We start from the raw sequence: 26,177 nt of genomic DNA, 5'->3' as shown, positions 1-26,177 counted from the left end.
AACATTTCAAACTACTTTTGTAATACAACTTTAGGTATTTTTTTACGTAAATAATCGATAAAATTGAAGACGGGATGATCTGTGTTCAATACAGGATTAAAACAAACTGTAGCTAGCTTTCTGGTCACGCGCCTCAAACAGTACACAAGTGACCCTCGTTGAAGATGGCCGTACTTCATTACACAAAGGAAAAACCCTCAACCAATTTTTAAAGACTGTTGACTTCCAGTGGAAGCGGTAGGAACTGCAAGAAGGTCAATTAGAAACCTGGATTCCCAATGAAAATCCATTGAAAAGTGACAAAAAAAATATGAATGGTTTGTCCTCAGGGTTTCGCCTGCTAAAAAAGGTTCTGTGGTACTCAGACATGATTCAAACAGTTTTAGAAACTTTAGTGTTTTCTGTCCAAATCTACTAATAATATGCATATCGTATCTTCTGGGGATGAGTAGCTGGCAGTTGAATTTAGGTATGCTTTTCATCCAAACGTGAAAATGCTGCCCCCTATCCTAGAGAAGTTAAGCAAAACGTGCCTGCGCGGGCTAATGCTGCATACAGAGCACTCGGCTCACTCCACGCACTGTAGGCTACAATACCCTGAGTTTCATTAAATCATACATGGTTGTTTTTCTGGCCTAAAATACATTAGTTCATAAGGGCTGAATATTGTGTGTGTGTGTAGCCTACAGAAGTTTGGTCAGTTATACCATTAATGCAAAAATATTCGGATCGGGTAAAAAGCAGACATTGGTAAGAGACCAGGCTTTGTGGAATCTAGCGCCGACTACATTGATTCGCCCAAGATCAATACTTCAGAAATGTTTAGTTATGAAATGCCCACCTTGTACCTGTTTGTCCTCTGTAGTTGCTTGCACATCTTTGTTTTCTGAAATCAATACTTTTCCAATAATTATTAATCAAATACCAGAACCGACTGTTTCCTTGTTGAGATTCAATTGGCGCATTTGCTCGGCGTTGCCATCTTAGAGCAACAGCAATGAGCAAACAGTCGGTGGTTGCCTGGCGGGCTACTTTTTCTATTTGGCTGACTACTCAATGTGCTTGTGGAAAACATTGCAATGGGATCATTTTTTTAAGTACTTTAAATAATTTTTTATTGGTGAAAAGCTGGCTTTTACCGGCTAATGGAAACCCTGTTCCACTGGTGATTTTGAGATGACGGTCATTATTTGTTGCTGTAAAGTGCATAATCTGCCAGGTGCCTGGTCCAAACTAGCCCCCAGACTTTGAAACCGAAGAATAGGAATTTTTAGTTACGAAACTGGTATGAGTTAACTTCTCTAGGGTAAGGGGCCAGCATTCGGAATTTTGGATGAAAAGCATACCCAAATTAAACTGCCTGCTTCTCGGACCCAAAAGATATGATATGCATATAACTGGTAGATTTGAATAGAAAACACTCAAGTTTCCAAAACTGTTAAAATAGTGTCTGTGAGTATAACAGAACTGAATTGGCAGGCAAAAACCTGAGAATAATCCATTCGTGAAGTAGTTTTTTTTGTGGTTTTGTAGTTTTCTATTCAATGCCATTACAGTATCCATTGACATAGGATTCAAATTTCAGTTCCTATGCCTTCCACTAGATGTCAACAGTCTTTAGAAATTGTTTCAGGCTTGTATTCTGAAAAATAAGGAAGTAAGAGCAGTCAATGAGTGGACCCTAAAGTGTCACAGAGCTTTTTCATGTACGCGACCGAGAGAGTGCCTTTCTTGTTTACCTTTCATATTGACGTTATTGTCCGGTTGAAATATTATCGATTTATTTAGGCTAAAAACAACCTGAGGATTGAATATAAACATTGTTTGACATGATTCTATGAACTTAAATGTAAATAAATGTCTGCTGAGTGCAACCATATGAAGATCATCAAAGGGATTAATTTTATCTCTATTTCTGAATTGTGTAACTCTTCTACTTGGCTGGTTACTGTTTGTAATGATTTGTCTGCTGGGCTATCTTCTCAAATAATCGTACGGTATGCTTTCGCCGTAAAGCATTTTTTAAATCTGACACCGTGGTTGGATTCACAAGAAGTTAATCTTTAAACCTATGTAAAATATGTTTTGTTTTCTGAATATTTATATTAGTATTTTTGAATTTGGCGCCCAGCAGTTTCACTGGCTGTTGACGAGGTGGGACGCTAACGTCTCACGTACCCAAGAGAGGTTAAGCCTACATATTGCCTTGGATATAAAGTATACTTGGGTTTTGCACCTGGGGAATAGCATAGTAAATCGGTGACTGACAACCATTCCAGCACTTTTACCCTGGCCTTGCCAAGTCCTGCTGTTTTATTTTCCATTTTCCAGTCCTTTGCTTGAGAGTACTAGTTAAACAATCACCTAAACACTCTGAAGGTGATTGTTTCTATCAGTAATGATTTGACCCTTGATTTGTTCCTAGCCTCAAGGATAAGTTGGCAGTCTGTCACAGTGCTTGAGATTCACTCTGACTTATGTACTCCACTCTAGGTGTCAATTTCCTCAAGTTCCAGCTGACCCTGTCAATTTACCTATTAAAGTGATCTGACTTGATTGTTAAATCCTAGGCAGAGGTATCTTCATTCATTTGACCTCTACTCCTCTCTGTGGTCCTGTGTGGCACAGTTGATAGAGCATGGTGACTGCAATACCAGGATCAAGGGTTTGTTTCCCGCTGGGACCACCCATATGAAAATGTTTGCACGCATGATTGTAAATCGCTTCAGATAAAAAGCGTCTGCTGAATGTGTTGATTATTATTAAGATCTCTTTCTCTAGGAACACCATCTCCAGAGGGCCATGTCGGCTCAGTCGGTGTATGGAGAGAAACACAACATGGTCATCCCCGTCCCGGAGGCAGACGGCAACATCGCCTACTACGAGTCCCTCTACCCTGGGGAGTTTAAGATGCCAAAGCAGCTTATTCACATACAGCGTGAGTAGTGGACCTGGCTGCAAGGCTCTAGTACCCTATACTACCGCTCAATCCCAAATCGACCCAAACACCTTCCCTATGCACTTTGGGAAATCTGACAGGATTTGATTGATATAAGTAATATGATGAATCAATCAATCAATCAATTTTATTTTATATAGCCCTTCGTACATCAGCTAATATCTCGAAGTGCTGTACAGACACCCAGCCTAAAACCCCAAACAGCTAGTAATGCAGGTGTAGAAGCACGGTGGCTAGGAAAAACTCCCTAGAAAGGCCAAAACCTAGGAAGAAACCTAGAGAGGAACCAGGCTATGAGGGGTGGCCAGTCCTCTTCTGGCTGTGCCGGGTGGAGATTATAACAGAACTATGCCAAGATGTTCAAAAATGTTCATAAGTGACAAGCATGGTCAAATAATAATCATGAATAATTTTCAGTTGGCTTTTCATAGCCGATCATCAAGAGTTGAAAAACAACAGGTCTGGGACAGGTGGCGGTTCCATAACCGCAGGCAGAACAGCTGAAACTGGAATAGCAGCAAGGCCAGGCGGACTGGGGACAGCAAGGAGTCACCACGGGCGGCAGTCCCGACGCATGGTCCTAGGGCCCAGGTCCTCCGAGAGAAAGAAAGAGAGAAGGAGAAAATTAGAGAGAGCCAAGATTTTCAAAATGTTCATAAATGACCAGCATGGTCAAATAATAATCAGGAATAAATCTCAGTTGGCTTTTCATAGCCGATCATTAAGAGTTGAAAACAGCAGGTCTGGGACAGGTAGGGGTTCCATAACCGCAGGCAGAACAGTTGAAACTGGAATAGCAGCAAGGCCAGGCGGACTGGGGACAGCAAGGAGTCACCACGGCCGGTAGTCCCGACGTATGGTCCTAGGGCTCAGGTCCTCCGAGAGAAAGAAAGAGAGAAGGAGAAAATTAGAGAGCCAAGATTTTCAAAATGTTCATAAATGACAAGCATGGTCAAATAATAATCAGGAATAAATCTCAGTTGGCTTTTCATAGCCGATCATTAAGAGTTGAAAACAGCAGGTCTGGGACAGGTAGGGGTTCCGTAACCGCAGGCAGAACAGTTGAAACTGGAATAGCAGCAAGGCCAGGCGGACTGGGGACAGCAAGGTGTCATCATGCCCGGTAGTCCTGACGTATGGTCCTAGGGCTCAGGTTCTCAGAGAGAAAGAGAGAACGAGAGAATTAGAGAGAGCATACTTAAATTCACACAGGACACTGGATAAGACAGGAGAAGTACTCCAGGTAACCAACTGACCCTAGCCCCCCGACACATAAACTACTGCAGCATAAATACTGGAGGCTGAGACAGGAGCGGTCAGGAGACACTGTGGCCCCATCCGAAGAAACCCCCGGACAGGGCCAAACAGGAAGGATATAACCCCACCCACTTTGCCAAAGCACAGCCCCCGCACCACTAGAGGGAAATCCTCAACCACCAACTTACAATCCTGAGACAAGGCCGAGTATAGCCCACAAAGGTCTCCACCACAGCACAAACCACAAATGAATCTTCCACCTAGCCGATCAGAGGGCCCGGTGGAACTGTTTCCATATTGATTGTAGCTGGCAGACCCTCTTAGACCTCCAAGTCCCTAGGATGTTGGGTCTAGGTGTCCATTTGGGATTTGGTTGTACCTCCTCAGCTTGGTTTATGGAGAGGTGTTGATAACATCTGTATATGTGGGTTATCTGTTGCTAGGCAATGGACTGATGAGTAGTTTTTATGCCCTGATATCAGGAGCTGGTGGCAAAGTTTCATGAACCAATTCATATTGAAGGAGAGCCAATCTATATACAATCTCGAAGTCAACTGTCAATAGTAAAATGTTGTTTGAGTGAACCTGAATCCAGAAAATGAAAGGTCAAGTTGCTTCTGTAGACTCCTCCTCCCCACCACTCTATGGCAAGCAGTTTTGTTGGTAGTAGTTGGGACTTGTAAGGCATAATTCTCAAGCGTTGTGGGATCTAGCCTTAGTAGTAATTTAGTAGGCCTAATCCTCTCGTACATGAATCATACCATTTGTTATTGCTCAAGATAAGAGCTCAGCTAAATGTTATATCCTGAGCTTTTGTCATTATTGTGAGATGGGCCTGGGAATTGCCAGGGACCGCTCAATATAATCACGATACTTAGGTGCCGATTCGATAATGTGCTTTGATGTTCCAAACATATTGCTCACCATATGTCTGCTGCAGAGAGGAAAGACTAAAACTAGTTTTGATCAGTCAGGGAAATAAGTTCTGAAAAGTTGTTGTTGCTACCTACAGTAGCAAAACAATTGTTAGAGTCAAATATCTATATCCTCCCAAAATAATATTGCAATATGTAACTTAGTTTTTTTCCTACAACTTTGTCTGTGTCATTATAGCTAGGCAATTGCGTTAATTCACGTTACCTTGTTAGTAGAAGCTGCCGAAAACGCAATCTAACATGATTGGAATTTAATTGATTTAAATGAAGGTGTGTTTGTTTTGGATTCAGGGTTGTCATCCGTCTTGGGCTTTGAAAGCTCAATTTAAATGCAGTTGCCAAGATGCTGCCATGAAGTTTCTCTGGCTCGATTTGCTGAACCGACCAAATGTAAATGAATTACTTTACCCCAATCAATACAACCATTGCTTTAGTCAGAATTGAAATACTAGTAGCTTGAAACATAAGTCAGCATTATGTCAAACTGGGAAGATGGACTAGAAGGTCTCCCGTATCCTGTAATAGGAAAGGGGAGCATCCAGCTCTTTTGAACTGTTGGAATGGAAATGCATTGGCTTAAGCGCCAGGCTACTGTGATGCTACTACGTTAGCATGTGTGCTCAGTGGTAACAGGAGAGCTACACTGGGGCGTCATGGGGGCCCACGCTTTTGCAGGCGTGGGCAGATCTTATGAGTTCTCCGGTGTGAGCCGCATGCCAAATTGTTGAAAATAGAACCAGAGTGTAAATTTACTAGGATGTTGTAGCCATCAATTGTTTCATTAATAATCAATCAACCATATTAGCAAACATATTTCATTTCAAACTTCACATTTCTCTAGTATAGACTACGTATCGTCATGAACAATATCAGCAAAGTACCTGTGGAAATGATCGGTATGGTCTGTCTAACTTTAGATTCGTCATCCCAGCTCTACTCCGTTCTCATGTCTGAAGTTCTCACCTCTCACCTGTAGCTTTCACCCTGGACACGGAGCAGCCGGACTATGACCTGGACACAGAAGACGAGGTGTTTGTGAACAAGCTAAAGAAGAAGATGGAGATCACCTTCCTGCAGTTTGAGGAGATGGTCGACCGTCTGGAGAAAGGCAGTGGGCAGCAGGTAAGTCTTGGAATCTGCATCCCAAATGGCACGCTATTCCCTACATATAGTGTACTACTTTTGACGGGAGCCCTAAGTGCCTTGGTCAAAAATAGTGCACCACACAGGGAAACGGGTGCCATTTGATGGGAGAAAAGGGAGTAGCCTAAAATGGGCAGTCATAGCATCAGACTAGCATCCTGTCCAGGGGGTGTACTATCTTGCACACCAAGCTGTGTCATGCTACAGAAACCAGAAATTGTTACTCTACAATCAGGGGATCAGAACAGAGACCCTGCTGCCTCCCAAATGTGACCCCCTGCTCCTCCCTCACCTCTTCCCCCGATCAGGCGGTGAGCCTGCAGGAGGCCAAGCTGCTGTTGAAGGAGGATGACGAGCTGATCAAGGAAGTATTTGACTATTGGACCAGGAAGAGGAAAAACGGCAAGCACGGCACGCTGCACCCCACTGTGAAGCAGGAGAAGAGGGACGGCTCCAGCACCTCAGACCCCTACGTGGCCTTTCGCAGGAGGACGGAGAAGATGCAGACCAGAAAGGTAGGATCCCACCTCTTGACCAGGGCAAATAACATTTTATTTGTCACATGCGCCGAATACAACAGGTGTAGACCTTACTGTGAAATGTTTACTTACAAGCCCTAACCAACAATGCAGTTAAAAAAATATATAATAATATAGATATCAAATAATTAAAGAGCAGCAGTAAAATAACAATAGCGAGGCTATATACAGGGGGTACCGGTACAGAGTCAATGTGCGGTGGCAGTGGTTAGTCGAGGTAATATGTACATGTGTAGGTAGAGTTATTAAAGTGACTATGCATAGATAATAACAGAGTAGCAGCACTGTAAGAGAGGGGGGACGGCAGCAATGCAAATAGTCTGGGTAGCCATTTGATTAAATGTTCAGGAGTCTTATGGCTTGGGGGTAGAAGCTGTTTAGAAGCCTCTTGGACCTAGAATTGCTGCTCCGGTACCGCTTGCTGTGCGGTAGCAGAGAGAACAGTCTATGACTAGGGTGGCTGGAGTCTGACAATTTTTATGGCCTTCCTCTGACATCGCCTGGTATAGAGGTCCTGGATGGCAGAAAGCTTGGCCCCAGTGATTTATTGGGCCGTTCGCACACTACCCTCTGTAGTGCTTTGCGGTCAGAGGCCGAGCAGTTGCCATACCAGGCAGTGATGCAACCAGTCAGGATGCTCTCGATGGTGCAGCTGTATGACCTTTTGACGATCTGATGACCCATACCAAATCTTTTCAGTCTCCTGAGGGGGAATAGGTTTTGTCGTGCTCTCTTCACGAATGTCTTGGTGTGCTTGGACCATGATAGTTTGTTGGTGATGTGGACACCAAGGATCTTGAAGCTCTCAACCTGCTCCACTACAGCCCCGTCGACGGGAATGGGGGTGTGCTCGGTCCTCCTTTTCCTGTAGTCCACAATCATCTCCTTTGTCTTGATCACATTGAGGGAGAGGTTGTTGTCCTGGCACCGCACGGCCAGGTCTCTGACAATATTATAAGGGGTAGTTTACACGATTTCCGTACACAGATAAAGCCTAGTCCTGGTCAATAGAAATTCCTGTTGAGCATAGTTTTTAGTTTATGGCTAGGCTGGAAACTGACCACAAGTGTGTGTGTGTGTGTGTGTGTGTGTATCACTACGCATTTCCATTTCAACTAATTATAGGCTTACCCTAGGTTATTGACAGCAGATGAGTCAATTAATGGTGAAATTGCCCCCTCAGAACCGTAAGAACGAGGAGGCTGGGTATGAGAAGATGCTGAAACTGCGGCGGGACCTGAGCCGAGCCGTCACCATCCTGGAGATGATCAAGAGGAGGGAGAAGAGCAAGAGAGAGCTGCTGCACCTCACCCTGGAGATCGTAGAGAAGAGGTGGGCACTACTCATAGATGTAGTGTTTTAAGTCATGTTGCTAGGATGACAGTCATCTTAGTCTGGACAACTTTCATTCTGGAAACTGAATAAATGTGGTAAAATATTGTATACAACAATGCATTTGTAGATATCTGCTTGGGTATATAATTAGGCCTATAGGATCTCTATGGTACTACTGTAGTGGAATGGTTGTGATCTGTTTAAGAGACTAGATTTGGTCTTCTGTTGCAAAACAGTGTTTTGATTGTCTGGTGATTTGATTGAGATCCAGTTGAGTTATTCAAATGGTTGATTATAACTTGACTTTGACCGTTGCCCTTCCAGGAACGTTATGTCGGACTTCGGTGGTGAAATCATGGCTGAAGTGCTGGCTCAGCGAGCTCTGGCCAAGCCTGCCCATATTATTCCCCTGGCACCGCTGACAAACAGCAACCAGTACAGACATCAGGACCACATGGACCTCAAGGAGTACAAGTCCAAGGTGTGTGTGTGAGTTAGAGAGAGAAAAAAGAGGTTGATCGCTCATTGGCCCGTATTCACATAGTGTCTCGTAGTAGTAGTGCTGCTGATCTAGGGTCAGTTTTGCCTTTTGGATCACAATGGAGAAAGTGACCTGATCCTAGATCAGCATCTCTACTCAGAGATACTTTGTGAGTACGGGCCAATGACTCAAAGGTTTTTTTCCTGCTTCCCCCCCAAAAAAATTGCTAGCAAGTGAGTGACGGATTGAATTGTCTGTCCTTCCCTTCTAGCCGGAGAAGACTGAGGTTGTCAGGCAGAAGAGGAAGTATGAGAGGAAGCCTAAAGTCTTACCCCTGTCAGCTGCTGCCCCTCACTACTCTGGCCCCTCTGTGTTCAACGCTAAGGACGTCCACCAGTATGACTTCCCCAGCTCGGATGATGAGCTGCACTCCCAGGTAGGCAGAGCGCTTAGACATGGGTCTAGGGGTCCATTTGGGACACAAACCCAACGTCCTATGCACTTGGAGATCTGAGAGGATTTGATTAGTATAAGCAATATGGTGAGACTTCCACCTAGCCTATCAGAGGGCAAGATGGAGCTATGACCATATTATTGTCATCAAGTGCTTAGGGTGGGATTGGGCCTTGGACATCTGTGGGGGAAACTTCTTTATTTGGTCATTTTGGTGACCTGTGATTGCTCTCCCTCTAGATGCACTCAGGCTCCTCAGAAGCTGAGGAGGAGAATGACCCAGATGGTTCCTTTTCATTCCGAAGGAAAGCAGGCTGTCAATATTATGCTGTGAGTATAAATGACTCCATCTGATAACTTTATTGTACATTTACACAAGTTCATTTTGTACCCAATATCTGTACATTATACACTATATGACAAAAAGCTCGTTGAACATCTCATTCCAAAATCATGGGCATTAATATGGAGTTGGTCCCCCACTTTACTGCTATAACAGCCTCCACTCTTCTGGGAAGGCTTTACACTAGATGTTGGAACTAGGGATGCACGATATATCGGTGAACATATCAGAATCGGGCGATATTAGCTAAAAATGCCAACATCGTTCTGGTGTCTAGTTTAACGCGGATGTTAAAAACCGATGTCAAAGCTACCGTGCATACCTATATAATGTAGGTACATGACGTAATGACGCCACGTAAAAGTTTGCACTACACGTGGAACACAGCATTCCTAACCTAGCCCACACAATGTCTGCTGTGTGGGTTGAGCAGTCATTTGAAAGAGTAAGAACATATTAGCAAGACAACTCAAAGACGAAATCCAGTAAAGCCAAGATAATGAAGTTCATTGCCCTTGACAATCAACCGTTCTCTGTCGTGGGTGATGTTGGCTTTCGCAGACTGGTCGAGCACTGGTACACGCCGGTGCTCAACGCGGTATTGTAAACACATCGTTCGTGGCTGGTGTTTGCAGACTTTTTTGTACAGCTTTGGCAGTGCTACTGTATCTTTTTTGACAAGCAAACGGCATTCCATAGAAATCCTGGTTGAGAATGAAATGACTGAACAAAACAGCACAGCAAGTAAGTGAAAGTAATACGTATTGATTATGTTTTACTGGTAATGGGGGCATGTGTAAATGCCAACAAAATAACTTTTTGGTGTGTGTAACCTTTATTTAACTAGGCAAGTCAGTTAAGAACAAATTCTAATTTACAATGATGGCCTGGACGATGCTGGGCCAATTGTGCGCTGCCGTATGGGACTCTCAATCACAGCCTGGATTCGAACCAGTGTCTGTCAAGCGTTTTACACTGAGATGCAGTTCCTAAGACCGCTGTGTGTGTGTGTAACTATTTAACTGTACTAGAATGCTTAAAAGGCCGCAAACATTTTAAATATCTGTTATCGGTATAATTGTTTTTGGCAAGAAAAATATTGGATATCGCTATCGGTCAAAAATGTCATATCGGTGCATCACTAGTTGGAACATTGCTGCGGGGACTTGTTTCCATTCAGTCATAAGAGCATTAGTGAGGTCGGACACTACTGATGGGCAATAGGCCTGGCTCACAGTCAGCATTCCAATTCATCACAAAGGTGTTAGATGGGGTTGAGGTCAGGGCTCTGTGCAGTCCAGTCAAGTTCTTCCACACCGATCTCGGCAAACCATTTCTGTATGGACCTCACTTTGTGCACGGGGGCATTGTCATTCCCCAAGTTGGAAGCACAGAATCATCTAGAATGTCATTGTATGCTGTAGCGTTAAGATTTCCCTTCACTGGAACTAAGTGGCCTAGCCCGAACCATAAACAGCCCCAGACCATTATTCTTTATGTGGCCTGACATTTAGCAGATGCTTTTATCCAAGACTTGTTAGTCATGAGTGCATCATGTTTTTACGTGTGGGTGGTCCCGGGAATCGAGCCCACTATCTTGGCGTTATAAGCGCCATGCTCTACTGAGCTAGAGACCATGTCTAAAACTTGTCTAATGGCTCCTCCTGTGTCTGTCTCACTAGTCTCGGTTGGACCACGGCGGCAGCTGGCCGTGGGTCAGTCCGTCAGAGGGAGGTCTGGGAGACCCTCGTTACCGCTACTGCCTCACCACCCTCACCGTGCCACCACGCTGCCTTGGCATGGCACGACGCCGCCTGGGACGGGGGGGCAGGTAGGTTACAAGGGGCAATCTGGGATTCAAACGGATGGTTGCCCCCGCCACTGTTTTGGTAAACAGCTGAGTGATGGGGGCAGGACAAATATATACACTCTCCAATTCATATTAAGATCTGTTGATGTGAGATCAATTTAATAGTTTTCTGGGACCAATGGCATGAATGCCTTGCTAACAGAAGGACTTAACCCTGTTCTCTCTCCCTCAGGGTTTTGCTGGACAGGGCGCACACAGACTTTGACAATGTATTTCATGGGCTGGACTCGGAAATGCTTGACCTGCCTGCCCACTCTCCAGTCACAGACAAGTTTGCTAGTACCTCACAAACAAATACCTCGGACAGAACCTCTTCTTATTCTTCCTCTTCTGCGGACCTCAGTCGGATACTGTTGAACATTAAGTCGAGCCGATGGAGGCACTTTAGGCCCCGGACACTATCACTACACGACGAGGACAACACAGTCACAGATCCTTTGTTCAGGAGGCTGGGCAGGGGCCAGAGTCGCATCACCTCTACCCTGTCTGGCACCCTGAGAGGAGCTGGCCCCACGGCCCCCACAGCTGGTGAGTAGGGCCTGAGGTTATAGGTTTATCTGCATGCGCACGCACGCCGTTCCATAGACGAGCACACAGTCCACGACTATATACACACACCATTCCATAGACAAGCACACAGTCCACGTCTATACACACACACACACACACACAGTCCACGTCTATACACACACACACACACACACACAGTCCACACACACACACACACACACACACAGTCCACGTCTATATACACACACACACACACACACACACAGTCCACGTCTATACACACACACACACACAGTCCACGTCTATACACACACACACAGTCCACGTCTATACACACACACACACACACACACACAGTCCACGTCTATACACACACACACACACACACACAGTCCACGTCTATACACACACACACACACACACACACAGTCCACGTCTATACACACACACACACACACACACACACACACAGTCCACGTCTATACACACACACACACACACACACACACACAGTCCACGTCTATACACACACACACACACACACACAGTCCACGTCTATACACACACACACACACACACAGTCCACGTCTATACACACACACACACACACACACACAGTCCACGTCTATACACACACACACAGTCCACGTCTATACACACACACACACACACACACAGTCCACGTCTATACACACACACACACACACAGTCCACGTCTATACACACACACACACACACAATCCACGTCTATACACACACACACACACACACACAGTCCACGTCTATATACACACACACACACACACACACACAGTCCACGTCTATACACACACACACACAGTCCACGTCTATACACACACACACACAGTCCACGTCTATACACACACACACACAGTCCACGTCTATATACACACACACACACAGTCCACGTCTATACACACACACACACACAGTCCACGTCTATACACACACACACACACAGTCCACGTCTATACACACACACACACACAGTCCACGTCTATACACACACACACACACAGTCCACGTCTATACACACACACACACACAGTCCACGTCTATACACACACACACACACACAGTCCACGTCTATACACACACACACACACACAGTCCACGTCTATACACACACACACACACACACACAGTCCACGTCTATACACACACACACACACACACACAGTCCACGTCTATACACACACACACACACACACACACACCACGTGTCTATACACACACACACACACACACACAGTCCACGTCTATACACACACACACACACACACACAGTCCACGTCTATACACACACACACACACACACACACACAGTCCACGTCTATACACACACACACACACACACACACACAGTCCACGTCTATACACACACACACACACACAGTCCACGTCTATACACACACACACACACACACACACACACAGTCCACGTCTATACACACACACACACACACACACACACACACAGTCCACGTCTATACACACACACACACACACACACACAGTCCACGTCTATACACACACACACACACACACACACAGTCCACGTCTATACACACACACACACACACACAGTCCACGTCTATACACACACACACACACACACACACACACACAGTCCACGTCTATACACACACACACACACAGTCCACGTCTATACACACACACACACACAGTCCACGTCTATACACACACACACACACAGTCCACGTCTATACACACACACACACACAGTCCACGTCTATACACACACACACACACACACACAGTCCACGTCTATATACACACACACACACAGTCCACGTCTATACACAGGTTTTTGCCTGCAGAATCAGTTTTGTTATACTCACAAGACAATATTTTGACAGTTTTGGAAACTTTGGAGTGTTTTCTATCCTAATCTGTAACTAATTATATGCATATTCTACGATCTGGACCTGAGAAATAGTCCGTTTGCCTTGGGAACGTTATTTAAAAAAAAATATATATAAAAAAATAATCTGGCCCCTAGCGTCAAGAGGTTAACAAACTGGTTACCCGATTTTGTCTTCGGCAACGGTCCAACACAATCAACAACCACATGTTCGAATGGTTCACCTATGACAGGTATTGGACAAAGAGGAGCGGGAGGAATAACCTGTTATCTGACATGTGGCATGTCCGACCGCGCGTATACACACACACACACACACACACACACACCACGTCTATACACACACACACACACACACACACACACAGTCCACGTCTATACACACACACACACACACACACTGTCCACGTCTATATACACACACACACACACACACACACACACACACACACTGTCCACGTCTATATACACACACACACACACACACTGTCCACGTCTATATACACACACACACACACACACTGTCCACGTCTATATACACACACACACTGTCCACGTCTATATACACACACACACTGTCCACGTCTATATATACACACACACACACACACTGTCCACGTCTATATACACACACACACACACACACACACACACTGTCCACGTCTATATACACACACACACACACACACACACACACTGTCCACGTCTATATATACACACACACACACACACACACACACACACACTGTCCACGTCTATATACACACACACACACTGTCCACGTCTATATACACACACACACACTGTCCACGTCTATATACACACACACACACACTGTCCACGTCTATATACACACACACACACACACACACACACACACACACACACACACACACACACACTGTCCACGTCTATATACACACACACACACACACATACTGTCCACGTCTATATACACACACTGTCCACGTCTATATACACACACACACACACACACTGTCCACGTCTATATACACACACACACACACACACACACACTGTCCACGTCTATATACACACACACACACACTGTCCACGTCTATATACACACACACACACACACACACACTGTCCACGTCTATATATACACACACACACACACACACACACACACTGTCCACGTCTATATACACACACACACACACACACACTGTCCACGTCTATATACACACACACTGTCCACGTCTATATACACACACACACACACACACACACTGTCCACGTCTATATACACACACACACACACACACTGTCCACGTCTATATACACACACACACACACACACACACACTGTCCACGTCTATATACACACACACACACACACTGTCCACGTCTATATACACACACACACACACACACACTGTCCACGTCTATATACACACACACACACACACACACACACTGTCCACGTCTATATACACACACACACACTGTCCACGTCTATATACACACACACACACACACACACACACACACACACACACACACACACACACACACACACACTGTCCACGTCTATATACACACACACACACACACACACACACACACACTGTCCACGTCTATATACACACACACACACACACACACACTGTCCACGTCTATATACACACACACACACACTGTCCACGTCTATATACACACACACACTGTCCACGTCTATACACACACACACTGTCCACGTCTATACACACACACACTGTCCACGTCTATACACACACACACAGTCCACGTCTATACACACACACACAGTCCACGTCTATACACACACACACAGTCCACGTATATACACACACACACAGTCCACGTCTATACACACACACACAGTCCACATCTATACACACACACACAGTCCACGTCTATACACACACACACAGTCCACGTCTATACACACACACACAGTCCACGTCTATATACACACACAGTCCACGTCTATACACACACACACAGTCCACGTCTATATACACACACAGTCCACGTCTATATACACACACAGTCCACGTCTATATACACACACACACACACACACAGTCCACGTCTATACACACACACACACACACACACACACAGTCCACGTCTATACACACACACACAGTCCACGTCTATACACACACACACAGTCCACGTCTATACACACACACACAGTCCACGTCTATACACACACACACAGTCCACGTCTATACACACACACACAGTCCACGTCTATACACACACACACAGTCCACGTCTATATACACACACAGTCCACGTCTATATACACACACACACACACACACAGTCCACGTCTATACACACACACACACACACACACACACACAGTCCACGTCTATACACACACACACACACACACACACACACACAGTCCACGTCTATACACACACACACACACACACAGTCCACGTCTATACACACGCACACACACACACACACAGTCCACGTCTATACACGCGCACACACACACACACACACACACACAGTCCACGTCTATACACGCGCGCACACACACAGTCCACGTCTATACACACACACACACAGTCCACGTCTATATACACACACACACACACATACACACACACACACACACACACACAGTCCACGTCTATACACACACACACACACACACACAGTCCATGTCTACAGACACAGTCCACGTCTATATATACAGTACTAGCTCAAGTCACTGAATCATGTTTTTTTTTAACTAGCTATATAAAAAAAGGAGCGACACTGACTTTGGTAGGTATTTTAGAAAGGCAATTGGGAAAGTCTACAAGCATGAAATTATTGAAGTCATTGTGTTGGATTGATTCTTTCCCTGCCACCCCTGCTTTTTTGCTGCTGATGGTCTACTTCCCGAATGGCAACCTATTCTCTATATAGTGCACTAGGACCCATAGGGTCTGGTCAAAAGTAGTCCACTATATAGGGGGACATTTGGGACACACCCTTAGTTGACCACAGTAATAGATTGTCTCTTGTTCCTTCCGTGGTAGGGACAAGGTTATAATGAATGATCAATTTCCTTCATGACTGACATTTGAATGGCTGTGATGTTGGGCATTCATGTGGCGTGGCCTTTCCCAGTCAATAAAACGTGTGATCCAGTACCTCTATTCCAGGCGGTGTCAGAAGAAGCCTATAAAAATTGCCATACTCCAGCCACCCAAGTCATAGACTGCTCTCTCTGCTACTGCATTGCAAGCGGTATTTTTTTTAAAAATCTAACAAGGCAAGTCAGTTAAAAACAAATTCTTATTTACAATGACGGCCAAACCCGGACGATGCTGGGCCAATTGTGCGCCACCCTATGGGACTCGCAATCACGGCCGGATGTGATGCAGCCTGGATTCGACCCAGGTACTGTAGTAACGCCTCTTGCACTGAGATGCAATGCCTTAGACCGGAGTGCCAATTTCAGGATCAAAATGCTCCTGATCAGCTTCTACACCCCCCCCAAGCCATAAGACTGCTGAACAGCTGATCAAATGGCTAACCGGACTATTTGCACACGTATATTGATGCCTCACACACTCACTTTCATACTTCACATAGGCTGCTGCTACTCTGTTTATTATCCATCCTGATTGCCTAGTCACTTTTACCCCTACCTACATGTATACTGAACAAAAATATGAATGCAGCATGTAAAGTGTTGATCACAAATGTTCTATATGCACAAAAAGCTTATTTCTTTCAAATATTGTAGACAAATTTGTTTATATCCCTGTTAGTGAGCATTTCTCCTTTGCCAAGATTATCCATCCACCTGACAGGTGTGGCATATCAAGAAGCTGATTAAACAGCATGATCATTTTGTCATACAATGCCACAGACGTCTCAAGTTTTGAGGGAGCGTGCAATTGACATGCTGACTGCAGGAATGTCCACCAGAGCTGTTACCAGATAATTGAATGGTAATTTCTCTATCATAAGCCGTCTCAATGTCGTTTTAGAGAATTTGGCAGTACGTCCAACCGGCCTCCCAACCGCAGACCACGTGTAACCACGCCAGCCCAGGACCTCCACATCCGGCTTCACTTGTGGGATCGTCTGGGGTGGTGAGGAGGAAGGGCTTGGCTCCCCAGTGGGTGGGCCCAGTCATGTGAAATCCATAGATGCGGGCCTAATGAATTTTTCAATTGACTGATTTCCTTATGAACTGTAACTCAGTAAAATTGCTAATTGTTGCGTTTATTTTTGTTCATTATACATATTACCCCCACTACCTCGTACCCCTGCACATTGACTCGGTACCGGTACTCCTTGTGTTAGGTAGGTTGGCCTCCTGATCCTAACCCCATTGGCCATGGCTCCTCTAAGGGTCAGTGCTGAGAGGACAGAGCACATGCACTCACCATCCAGTCTCAGCTCTGAGATGAGGGGGGGCCTCAGTGGGAGTTAAAGCCAGGAGATGGTAGATGTCCAGAAAATACCACTGCTGAGATCTGATTGAATGACCTACAGCCAGGCCCTGTCTTCTGCCCTCTGTCCTTCCCCTAGTCCCTGGCTATCACGTCCCCCACAAGCATCATCCCAAACTGCACCCTATTACCTAGTTAGTGCTTGTATGGGCCTTGGTTAAAAGTAGTACACTATATGCAAAAGGTAACATTTTGGTTCCAACTGCGCAGCTCCACCGGGACTGCCAGTCAGAAGAAATATCAGAGAAGCACGAGATTGAACTTCCTGGAGTTTTCCCCCTTGCTTGTTGAAATCTAACATAATAAAACAATCCCCATCAAAATCCATCTGTTTAAGCTAGAGATATTTTATTACATGGGCTGCGTCTCAATCACCACATCCGCCAATATCGCCCTTCCGCATAGAGTGATGTTTATCAGACCATGAGACAATTGGTCTTCTCACAAAATGGTGTGTGGTGTCCAAACGGTTTGGCCTAATTCATTATGACCCCTATAGAAAGATGACTCATAAGATGGTGTGCTCCTTTTTGCTCTTGGACGCCCACAAGGTTTGTCTGAAGTCTGTACAGCCTTTTCTGTCAATTTCTGTCTGTAGCAGCCTCAAGACTTGTCTGACGGTCCCGGTGCCATTTTGAAAAATGAATGGAAGTGTATATGCGGGGATATTTTGTTACGTTACAGCCTTATTCTAAAATAGATTGTTTTTAAATCCTCAATCTACACACACTAACACATAATGACAAAGCAAAAAAACTGATACCACATTTACATTAGTATTCAGACCCTTTACTCAGTACTTTGTTTAAGTACCTTTTGGCAGTGATTACAGCCTCAAGTCTTCTGTAGTCTTCGCTAAAAGTTTGGCACAGCTGTATTTGGAATTTCTCCCATTCTTCTCTGTAGATCCTCTCAAGCTCTGTCAGGTTGTATGGGGAGCGTCGCTGCACAGCTATTTTCAGGTCTCTCCAGAGATGTTCGATTGGGTTCAAGTCCGGGCTCTGGCTGGGCCACTCAAGGACATTCAGAGACTTGTCCTGCTTTAAGGTGAACCTTCACCTCAGTCTGACATCCTGTGCGCTCTGGATTTCATCAAGGATCTCTCTGTACTTTGCTACGTTCAGCTTTACCTCGATCCTGATTAGTCTCCCAGTCCCTGCCGCTGAAGAACATCCCCACAGCATGATGCTGCCACCACCATGCTTCACCATAGGGATGGAATTGGCCAGGTGATGAGCGGTGCCAGGTTTCCTCCAGAAATGACGCTTGGCATTCAGGCCAAAGAGTTCAATCTCGGTTTCATCAGACCAGAGAATCTTGTTTCTCATAGTCTGAGAGGCTGTCATGTGCCTTTTACAGAGGAGTGGCTTCTGTCTGGCCACACTACCATTAAGGCCTGATTGGTGGAGTGCTGCAGGGATTGTTGCATGGTTGTCCTTCTGGAAGGTTCTTCCATCTCCACAGAGGAACTCTGGAGCTCTGTCAGAGTGGCCATCGGGTTCCTGACCAAGGCCCTTCTCTCCTGATTGTTCAGTTTGGCCGGGCGACCAGCTCTAGGAAGAGTCTTGGTGGTTCCAAACTTCTTCCATTTAAGAATGGAGGCCTCTCTTCTTGGGGACCTTCAATGCTGCATGATGTTTTTGGTACCCTTCCCCAGATCTGTGCCTCGACACAATCCTGTCTTGGAGCTCTACAATTCCTTCGACCTTATGGCTTGGTTTTTGCTCTGACATGCACTGTCAACTGTGGGACCTTATATAGACAGGTGTGTGTGCCTTTCCAAATCATGTCCCATCAATTGAATTTAACACAGTTGGACTCCAAGTTGTAGAAACATCTCAAAGATGATCAATGGGAACAGGATGCACCTGAGCTAAATTGAGTCTCATAGCAAAGGGTTGTGTAGATTGAGTAAACTTTTTAAAATGTTTTATCCACTTCATTTTCTAAATACACTGTACTTAAAAATATTGTTTCCTTATTTTTTTCATATTTAGGACAGACACGTCAGAACAAACTTTAGATTTTGGGGGGGAATATGTTATTCAATGCGTTTCTATTGGCTGACAGCTGTAATGCCAAATTCAATGTTTCATCCAATAATCTTTTGATACCTTTTTTTTTTTTTTTTTTTTTTTTTTGTAAATTTTATCCCCTTTTCTCCCCAATTTTTCGTGGTATCCAATCGCTAGTAATTACTATCTTGTCTCATCGCTACAACTCCCGTACGGGCTCGGGAGAGACGAAGGTCGAAAGTCATGCGTCCTCCGAAGCACAACCCAACCAGCCGCACTGCTTCTTAACACAGCGCGCCTCCAACCCGGAAGCCAGCCGCACCAATGTGTCGGAGGAAACACCGTGCACCCGCCCCCCTCAGTTAGCGCGCACTGCGCCCGGCCCGCCACAGGAGTCGCTGGAGCGCGATGAGACAAGGATATCCCTACCGGCCAAACCCTCCCTAACCCGGACGACGCTAAGCCAATTGTGCGTCGCCCCACGGACCTCCCGGTCGCGGCCGGCTGCGACAGAGCCTGGGCGCGAACCCAGACTCTGGTGGCGCAGCATAGCACTGCGATGCAGTGCCCTAGACCACTGCGCCACCCGGGAGGCCATCTTTTGATACCTTAAGGGGTCTTAAAATTCAAAATCAAATATAAATAATCCTTGGTATGACCATCTTAAAACAATTCCTTATGTTAGTGGCTAATATTGCGTTGGTTGTAAGCTTTCAATGCAACATTCCAGAAACAAAAGGAACTGTGCAAAACTTTGCATGCAAAACTATGGAAGATATTTTGTTGTAGGCAGAACACATCGGAGTAGGATTCTATTGCATTGACAGTCATAACTCAGGCCCGTACTCTACACAGATCGGTGTGTCGTAACCAATCAGAGCTGCAGTTGGCCTATATGCAAATAGACCATTGCCACAATGCATCTGTGCCATTCACTTTGAACTGGACTGTTTACAGTATGAGTAGTCGTGAGTAGATGCAGCTCTTGTTTTCAAAACAAGCGCATGTAGCGACGTGGGCACATTTGTTCATATCCTTTACTGGGTAGGGAGTTAAAAGCCCAGTTATAGCTAATTTGTAGTCAGCAATGGGGCAGTGATTGCTTCTTACAAGAGTACACAACATGTACATTTCTAGACCTATGTGAAAAGTGAGTTGGGTAAAAAGCTTTTTTTTGTTCTTAAACAGGCAGTGTTGTATTTTGAGACTAGCTTGAATAAGCTAAGTGGCCAATGGGCACAGGGTAGCATCATTTCTGATTTCTTTGTAATAATGGTATGGGAATACTAATGCATTTTATTTTGTGAAGTGGTTTCTTGCATCAAACAACACATTTTCAGTCACCACCTTGTCTGAAGGACAAGTGGATAAACTGGTTAATATCAAGCCCTGCATGGTTTCATGGAATATAGGCCTACATTGAACACCACACATTGGCTGCTACTATAGGCTGAGTGATAGAACACCTATTTCCATGTTATGGGATGCATTCCCCATTTGTTTTTTGATGGTAGGTTTACATTATGATCATCCACAGTAGCCTACTTGACCACTGTCTGAAAATCTAACTTAAAGCGGGTTCAGGGTCACAGTAAACGCACGCTGGAAGTTGCACAGCGTTCAAGTTTGTGCTCAGCAGACCTGAAATTTGCACAGTGACAAAAAGATTGGACGGAAAATTGGTTGCACCCCATATTGATGTGGCCGATCCGTGTGACCGGTTCTTATTTTTTTTTCTCTCTGTTTCTCCTGCAGCTTTCACCGCCCAACAATACCAGCAGCATCAGGAGCAGCTGGCCTTGATGCAGAAACAGCAGCTCGAGCAGATCCAACAGCAGCAACAAGCCAACAGCGCCTCCTCCACTGCCAACAGCACACAGGTTAGCCTGCTCTCTGACCTGGGCTGTTCAGTATTCGATTACTGATCTAGGAGGGACCTGATCCTAGATCTGCACTCCTACTCTTGAGATGCATGTTACATATAGCTCCTCTCGCTGTCCATCTCAGGTAGTCTCTTCTTCAGTTTTGTGTTAATAAGTTCTTGTCCCCCTCTTCCAGGTTTTGGTCTCCAAGATGTTAGATTCTGCCAGTGCCCAGTTTGCTGCAACTGCCCTGGTGACCACAGACCAGCTGCTGGCCTTGAAGACTAAGGATGAGGAAGGGCCAGGCAGTGGGGTCAACGGGGTCCTTTCACCTTCAGGTAACATTGACTGCACCAAAGCGTTTGTATTAAAAGAAGAGCTTGAAAGGAAAGAGAAACTCGCACATTGCTTTTGAGGGTATTACTTTGGACTTTGAAAACTGACCAATGCCATAAGGCCGGTATGTAACCAATGTCAATCTGGTAAGGTTAGTGTGCAAGTTTGTCTTTTTCTTTCAACATATCATCAAATAATTCCCACGCACCTGCAACAAGTAATCTGACGTGCAAGTGCTTTTCCAATTAAACGCAGAGTTTTCACAGAAGCAAACAAAAGGTTGGAACTGATCAGAGGATACTGCTTGTATAGCTTCAGCGAGTACCATGCAGACTTAATGATTTGTGTTCTGTTCTCCCTTTCAACAGGTGTCTACAAGGGCTTGTACCTCACTAGCACAGCATCTCTGTCGCCTGCTGCCCCCACCTCCACCCCTAGTCCTCTGACCACCACTACCCCCTCCTCCCCCTTCCTCTTGCCCAGCACTTTCAACAACGGCACCCCCCACACCAATGCTGCCAAGTCCACCGCCACTCAGGTCCTGATAGGGAACAACAGCCTCCGTCTGAGCATGTCCTCCCCCGGGGGTCCCGCTGGGGGGGCCCTCACCAAGCGCCACATACCCCAGACACTAAGCCACGCCCACGTCGCTGTGTCGTCATCTGCCTTAAAGCTGGCCGCCACCGCTAACTGTCAAATGCCCAAGGTCTCCACAAACACCCCGTCAATGGAAATGGTGCCAAGGTGAGGGAATGGATGTGTGCCTGTCACAAATGGCACCCTAATCCCTTCATAGTGCACTATTGACCAGGGCTCTGATAGAGCTGTAGTATACTACAGAGGGAATAGAGTCCATTTGGGACACAGTGTAGAGAAATTGACCAGTGTTCAGATCACCGTAGCTTAAACTGCTGCTTCAGGAATATTACCTACCGGTCCATTTGAGTCAATAATGAATGTAGATATTGTTGAACAGTCTCTGATTTTGATATGTTCATATTTTCTCTCCACCTGCATCCAGGGAAAATCAGGATCAAGACAAGCCAGCACTAAACAGCATATCGGACAACACAGTGGCCATGGAGGTCACGTAGCTTCCGAACACGGGCAGGACTAAGGGCTCAGCCGGGAACTCATTTAGGTGCTATGCATCGTAGAGTTGTGAATGCAAGGAAGGGGCAGTGGTATGCGCACACACAGCATGCAACACTGTCTCCATGGCAACTGTTGGGACTTAATTGCAATGCTTGTCTTTTTCTCTTTTTACTGTTAATTAGAAATATCAACGTCTGTAAATTATGAATATGGCAATTGTAAGTACAGTAGTGCATATTTGTAATACCCTACCACCCGTGTATATAACATTACTTGAATACAGACATTTTTCATTTGTGATGTTTTGCACTTGGGATTAAACATTTTCAAAAGACAAACTGCAAGTGGTGTGAGGAGTTGTACAACAGTGTGTCGTCACGTCAGTGCATGGTGTGGAACCTGCTGTTATCTATTTATTGTGCAGTGTTTAGAATTTTTTTCAATTCGTTTTTGTTTAATTGTTATTTTTTTGTAAACTCTTCCCTCATTGGTTCCCGTGCTGTAGTCGATGTGTTTAGGTAGCTATGAACTTCTCTGTATTTTGTGTATTGTGAACATAACCAGGCGGTCCTCACTCACAGATTCCTGGTTGTTGGTTCATTGTATCATGTGGAAACAAATGGTGACATGCATTCATACAGAGTTGGTGGCTGTGGATTTAAGGCATCAGTTTGTCGGTCGGTGGGTAATCGGTTGCTTAAGAACTTCCATTTTTAATTGTTTTTGAGACAAGTAACAAAATGGGGATGACGTTTCTTCTCAGAAGTCACTGCTGTCTGACTTATCTAAGCACTAGTTTGTTTGGGTTAATGCTGCTTTTATGATTTAGCTCTGGTTGTCGGAAAACCTGTGTTTAAGATGCCTTCCCCAATTATTATTTTGTGAATTTTTTTATTTTTGTATCCCCCTTACGTTTGTTTTTGATAATGATTGTATGCTCCTTAATGAAACTTCATTATTTTGTTACTTGTTGATGAAATATAAGGGAGAAGAATGCAGTAACTGTTTGACTACATGTATCATTCCAGTTTATACAGAACAAGGAAAAATGTATAAAAATACATTTCTTTGCTTTTAGAATAATTCTCCTGAAGGCTGCCAGGCCGAGGTAAACAACAAGTATCGGGTGCCTTCCTTTTGGAAATACAAGCTCTCTTCTGTGAAGAGTACGGTACTTAGCAAGGCTACTGGTTAGTTTTTGTACCACAATCTGAATGCCCATTCCAATGGCATAATTTATCCATGAGGTTTTTTCTTTGAGACCCTCTAAATGAAAGAAGAAAAAATCCTCCTGAATTCTCACAAATAAAACCCAGGGCATTGTTTGGACCAGCATGTCTTGTTTTTTGTCTCAAATTCACATTGTCCCATGTGTTCATGGTAGGGTGAAGTTACCCTAGACACTGATCTTGTTTCAGTTTTGCTTTTTCCCCATGGTTAAGGTTAGGAAGCTGATTCTAGAGCTGTACCTAAGGGAACCCTCACCCCAGATCCTAGGAGAAGCTGGGTTGTATTCATTTTGCTACCAAAAACAAGGTCTCATTGGACAAGTTCTGGTGTTTTGGTCAGTTTTCTTCTGTTTGATATTTGAGTGCGACCCTGAGCTTAGTGGTGATGGGTTAATCTAAACTGAACAGTTTAATAGGGATTTGTTGAACTGGTGATAATGACGTCCCAAATGGCAACCCTATCTAGTAAACAATTTTTTACCAGGCCTCAAGTCGACTAGGTGAAAAATCTGTGCCCTTGAGCAAGGCACCTAACCCTAATTGCTCTTGTAAGTCACTCTGGATAAGAGCGTCTGCTAAATGACTAAAACCATTTTTCCCAAACTAGATCCTGGGGACCCAAAGGGCTGCACTTTTAGTTTTTTCCCCCTAGGACTACACAACTGATTCAAATCAAAGCTTGAGATCATTAATTGAAAAACAAGACGTGCAGCCATTGGGGTCCCCAGGACAGAGTTTGGGAAACGCTGGATTAAAATGTAATAGGGCTCGGCTCTGGTCAGAAGTGGTGCAGTGTACAAAACATTAGGAACATCTTCCTAATATGTAGTTGCGCCCCCTTTTGCTCTCAGAACAGCTTCGATTTGTTGGGGCATGGACTTTACAAGGTGTCAAACGTTCCACAGGGATGATGGCCCATGTTGACACCAATGCTTCCCACAGTTGTGTCAAGTTGGCTGGATGTTCATTGGGTGGTGGACTTTATTTAACTTGGGAAGTCAGTTAAGAGAGAATTCTTAATTACAATGACGGCCTACCAAAAGGCCTCCTGCGGGGACTGGGATTAAAAACACATCACGACAATACTACATAGAGAGAGACTTAGACGACAACCTAGCAAGCAGCAACACATGGTAGCAGCACAAAACATGGTACAAACATTATTGAGCACAGACAACTGCACAAAGGGCAAGAAGGTAGAGACAATACATCACACAAAGCAGCCACAACTGTCAGTAAGAGTGTCCATGATTTAGTCTTTGAATGAAGAGATTGAGAAAACTGTCCAGTTTGAGTGTTTGTTACAGCTCGTACCAGTCGCTAGCTGCAGTGAACTGAAAAGACGAGCGACCCAGGGATGTGTGTGCTTTGGGGACCTTTAACAGAACGTGACTGGCAGAATGGGTGTTGTATGTGGAGGATGAGGGCTGCAGTAGATATCTCAGATAG

General features: G+C 45.0%; 1 protein-coding gene across 4 annotated transcripts in view; it reads left to right on the top strand.

Moving 5' to 3' along the window:
• LOC139559759 (enhancer of polycomb homolog 1-like) overlaps positions 1–24,831 on the top strand; it is a 46,990-nt gene extending 22,159 nt beyond the window's left edge. For all 4 annotated transcript variants that reach the window (XM_071376091.1, XM_071376092.1, XM_071376089.1 and 1 more), the window contains 13 exons: positions 2,782–2,938; positions 6,128–6,273; positions 6,603–6,809; positions 8,017–8,165; positions 8,493–8,649; positions 8,921–9,085; positions 9,343–9,432; positions 11,128–11,276; positions 11,488–11,843; positions 21,962–22,086; positions 22,265–22,406; positions 22,773–23,148; positions 23,426–24,831. In XM_071376091.1, the coding sequence (XP_071232192.1) occupies positions 2,803–2,938; positions 6,128–6,273; positions 6,603–6,809; positions 8,017–8,165; positions 8,493–8,649; positions 8,921–9,085; positions 9,343–9,432; positions 11,128–11,276; positions 11,488–11,843; positions 21,962–22,086; positions 22,265–22,406; positions 22,773–23,148; positions 23,426–23,498 (2,271 nt within the window). In that variant the 5' untranslated portion in view covers positions 2,782–2,802 and the 3' untranslated portion in view covers positions 23,499–24,831. The remainder of the gene's footprint in view (positions 1–2,781; positions 2,939–6,127; positions 6,274–6,602; positions 6,810–8,016; positions 8,166–8,492; positions 8,650–8,920; positions 9,086–9,342; positions 9,433–11,127; positions 11,277–11,487; positions 11,844–21,961; positions 22,087–22,264; positions 22,407–22,772; positions 23,149–23,425) is intronic.
• Positions 24,832–26,177: the final 1,346 nt, after the last annotated feature.

This window comes from Salvelinus alpinus, chromosome 30 (assembly GCF_045679555.1).
Source record: "Salvelinus alpinus chromosome 30, SLU_Salpinus.1, whole genome shotgun sequence".
NCBI lineage: Eukaryota > Metazoa > Chordata > Actinopteri > Salmoniformes > Salmonidae > Salvelinus > Salvelinus alpinus.
Note: the sequence above shows the minus strand (reverse complement) of the source record. Positions and strands in the feature narration are given on the sequence as shown.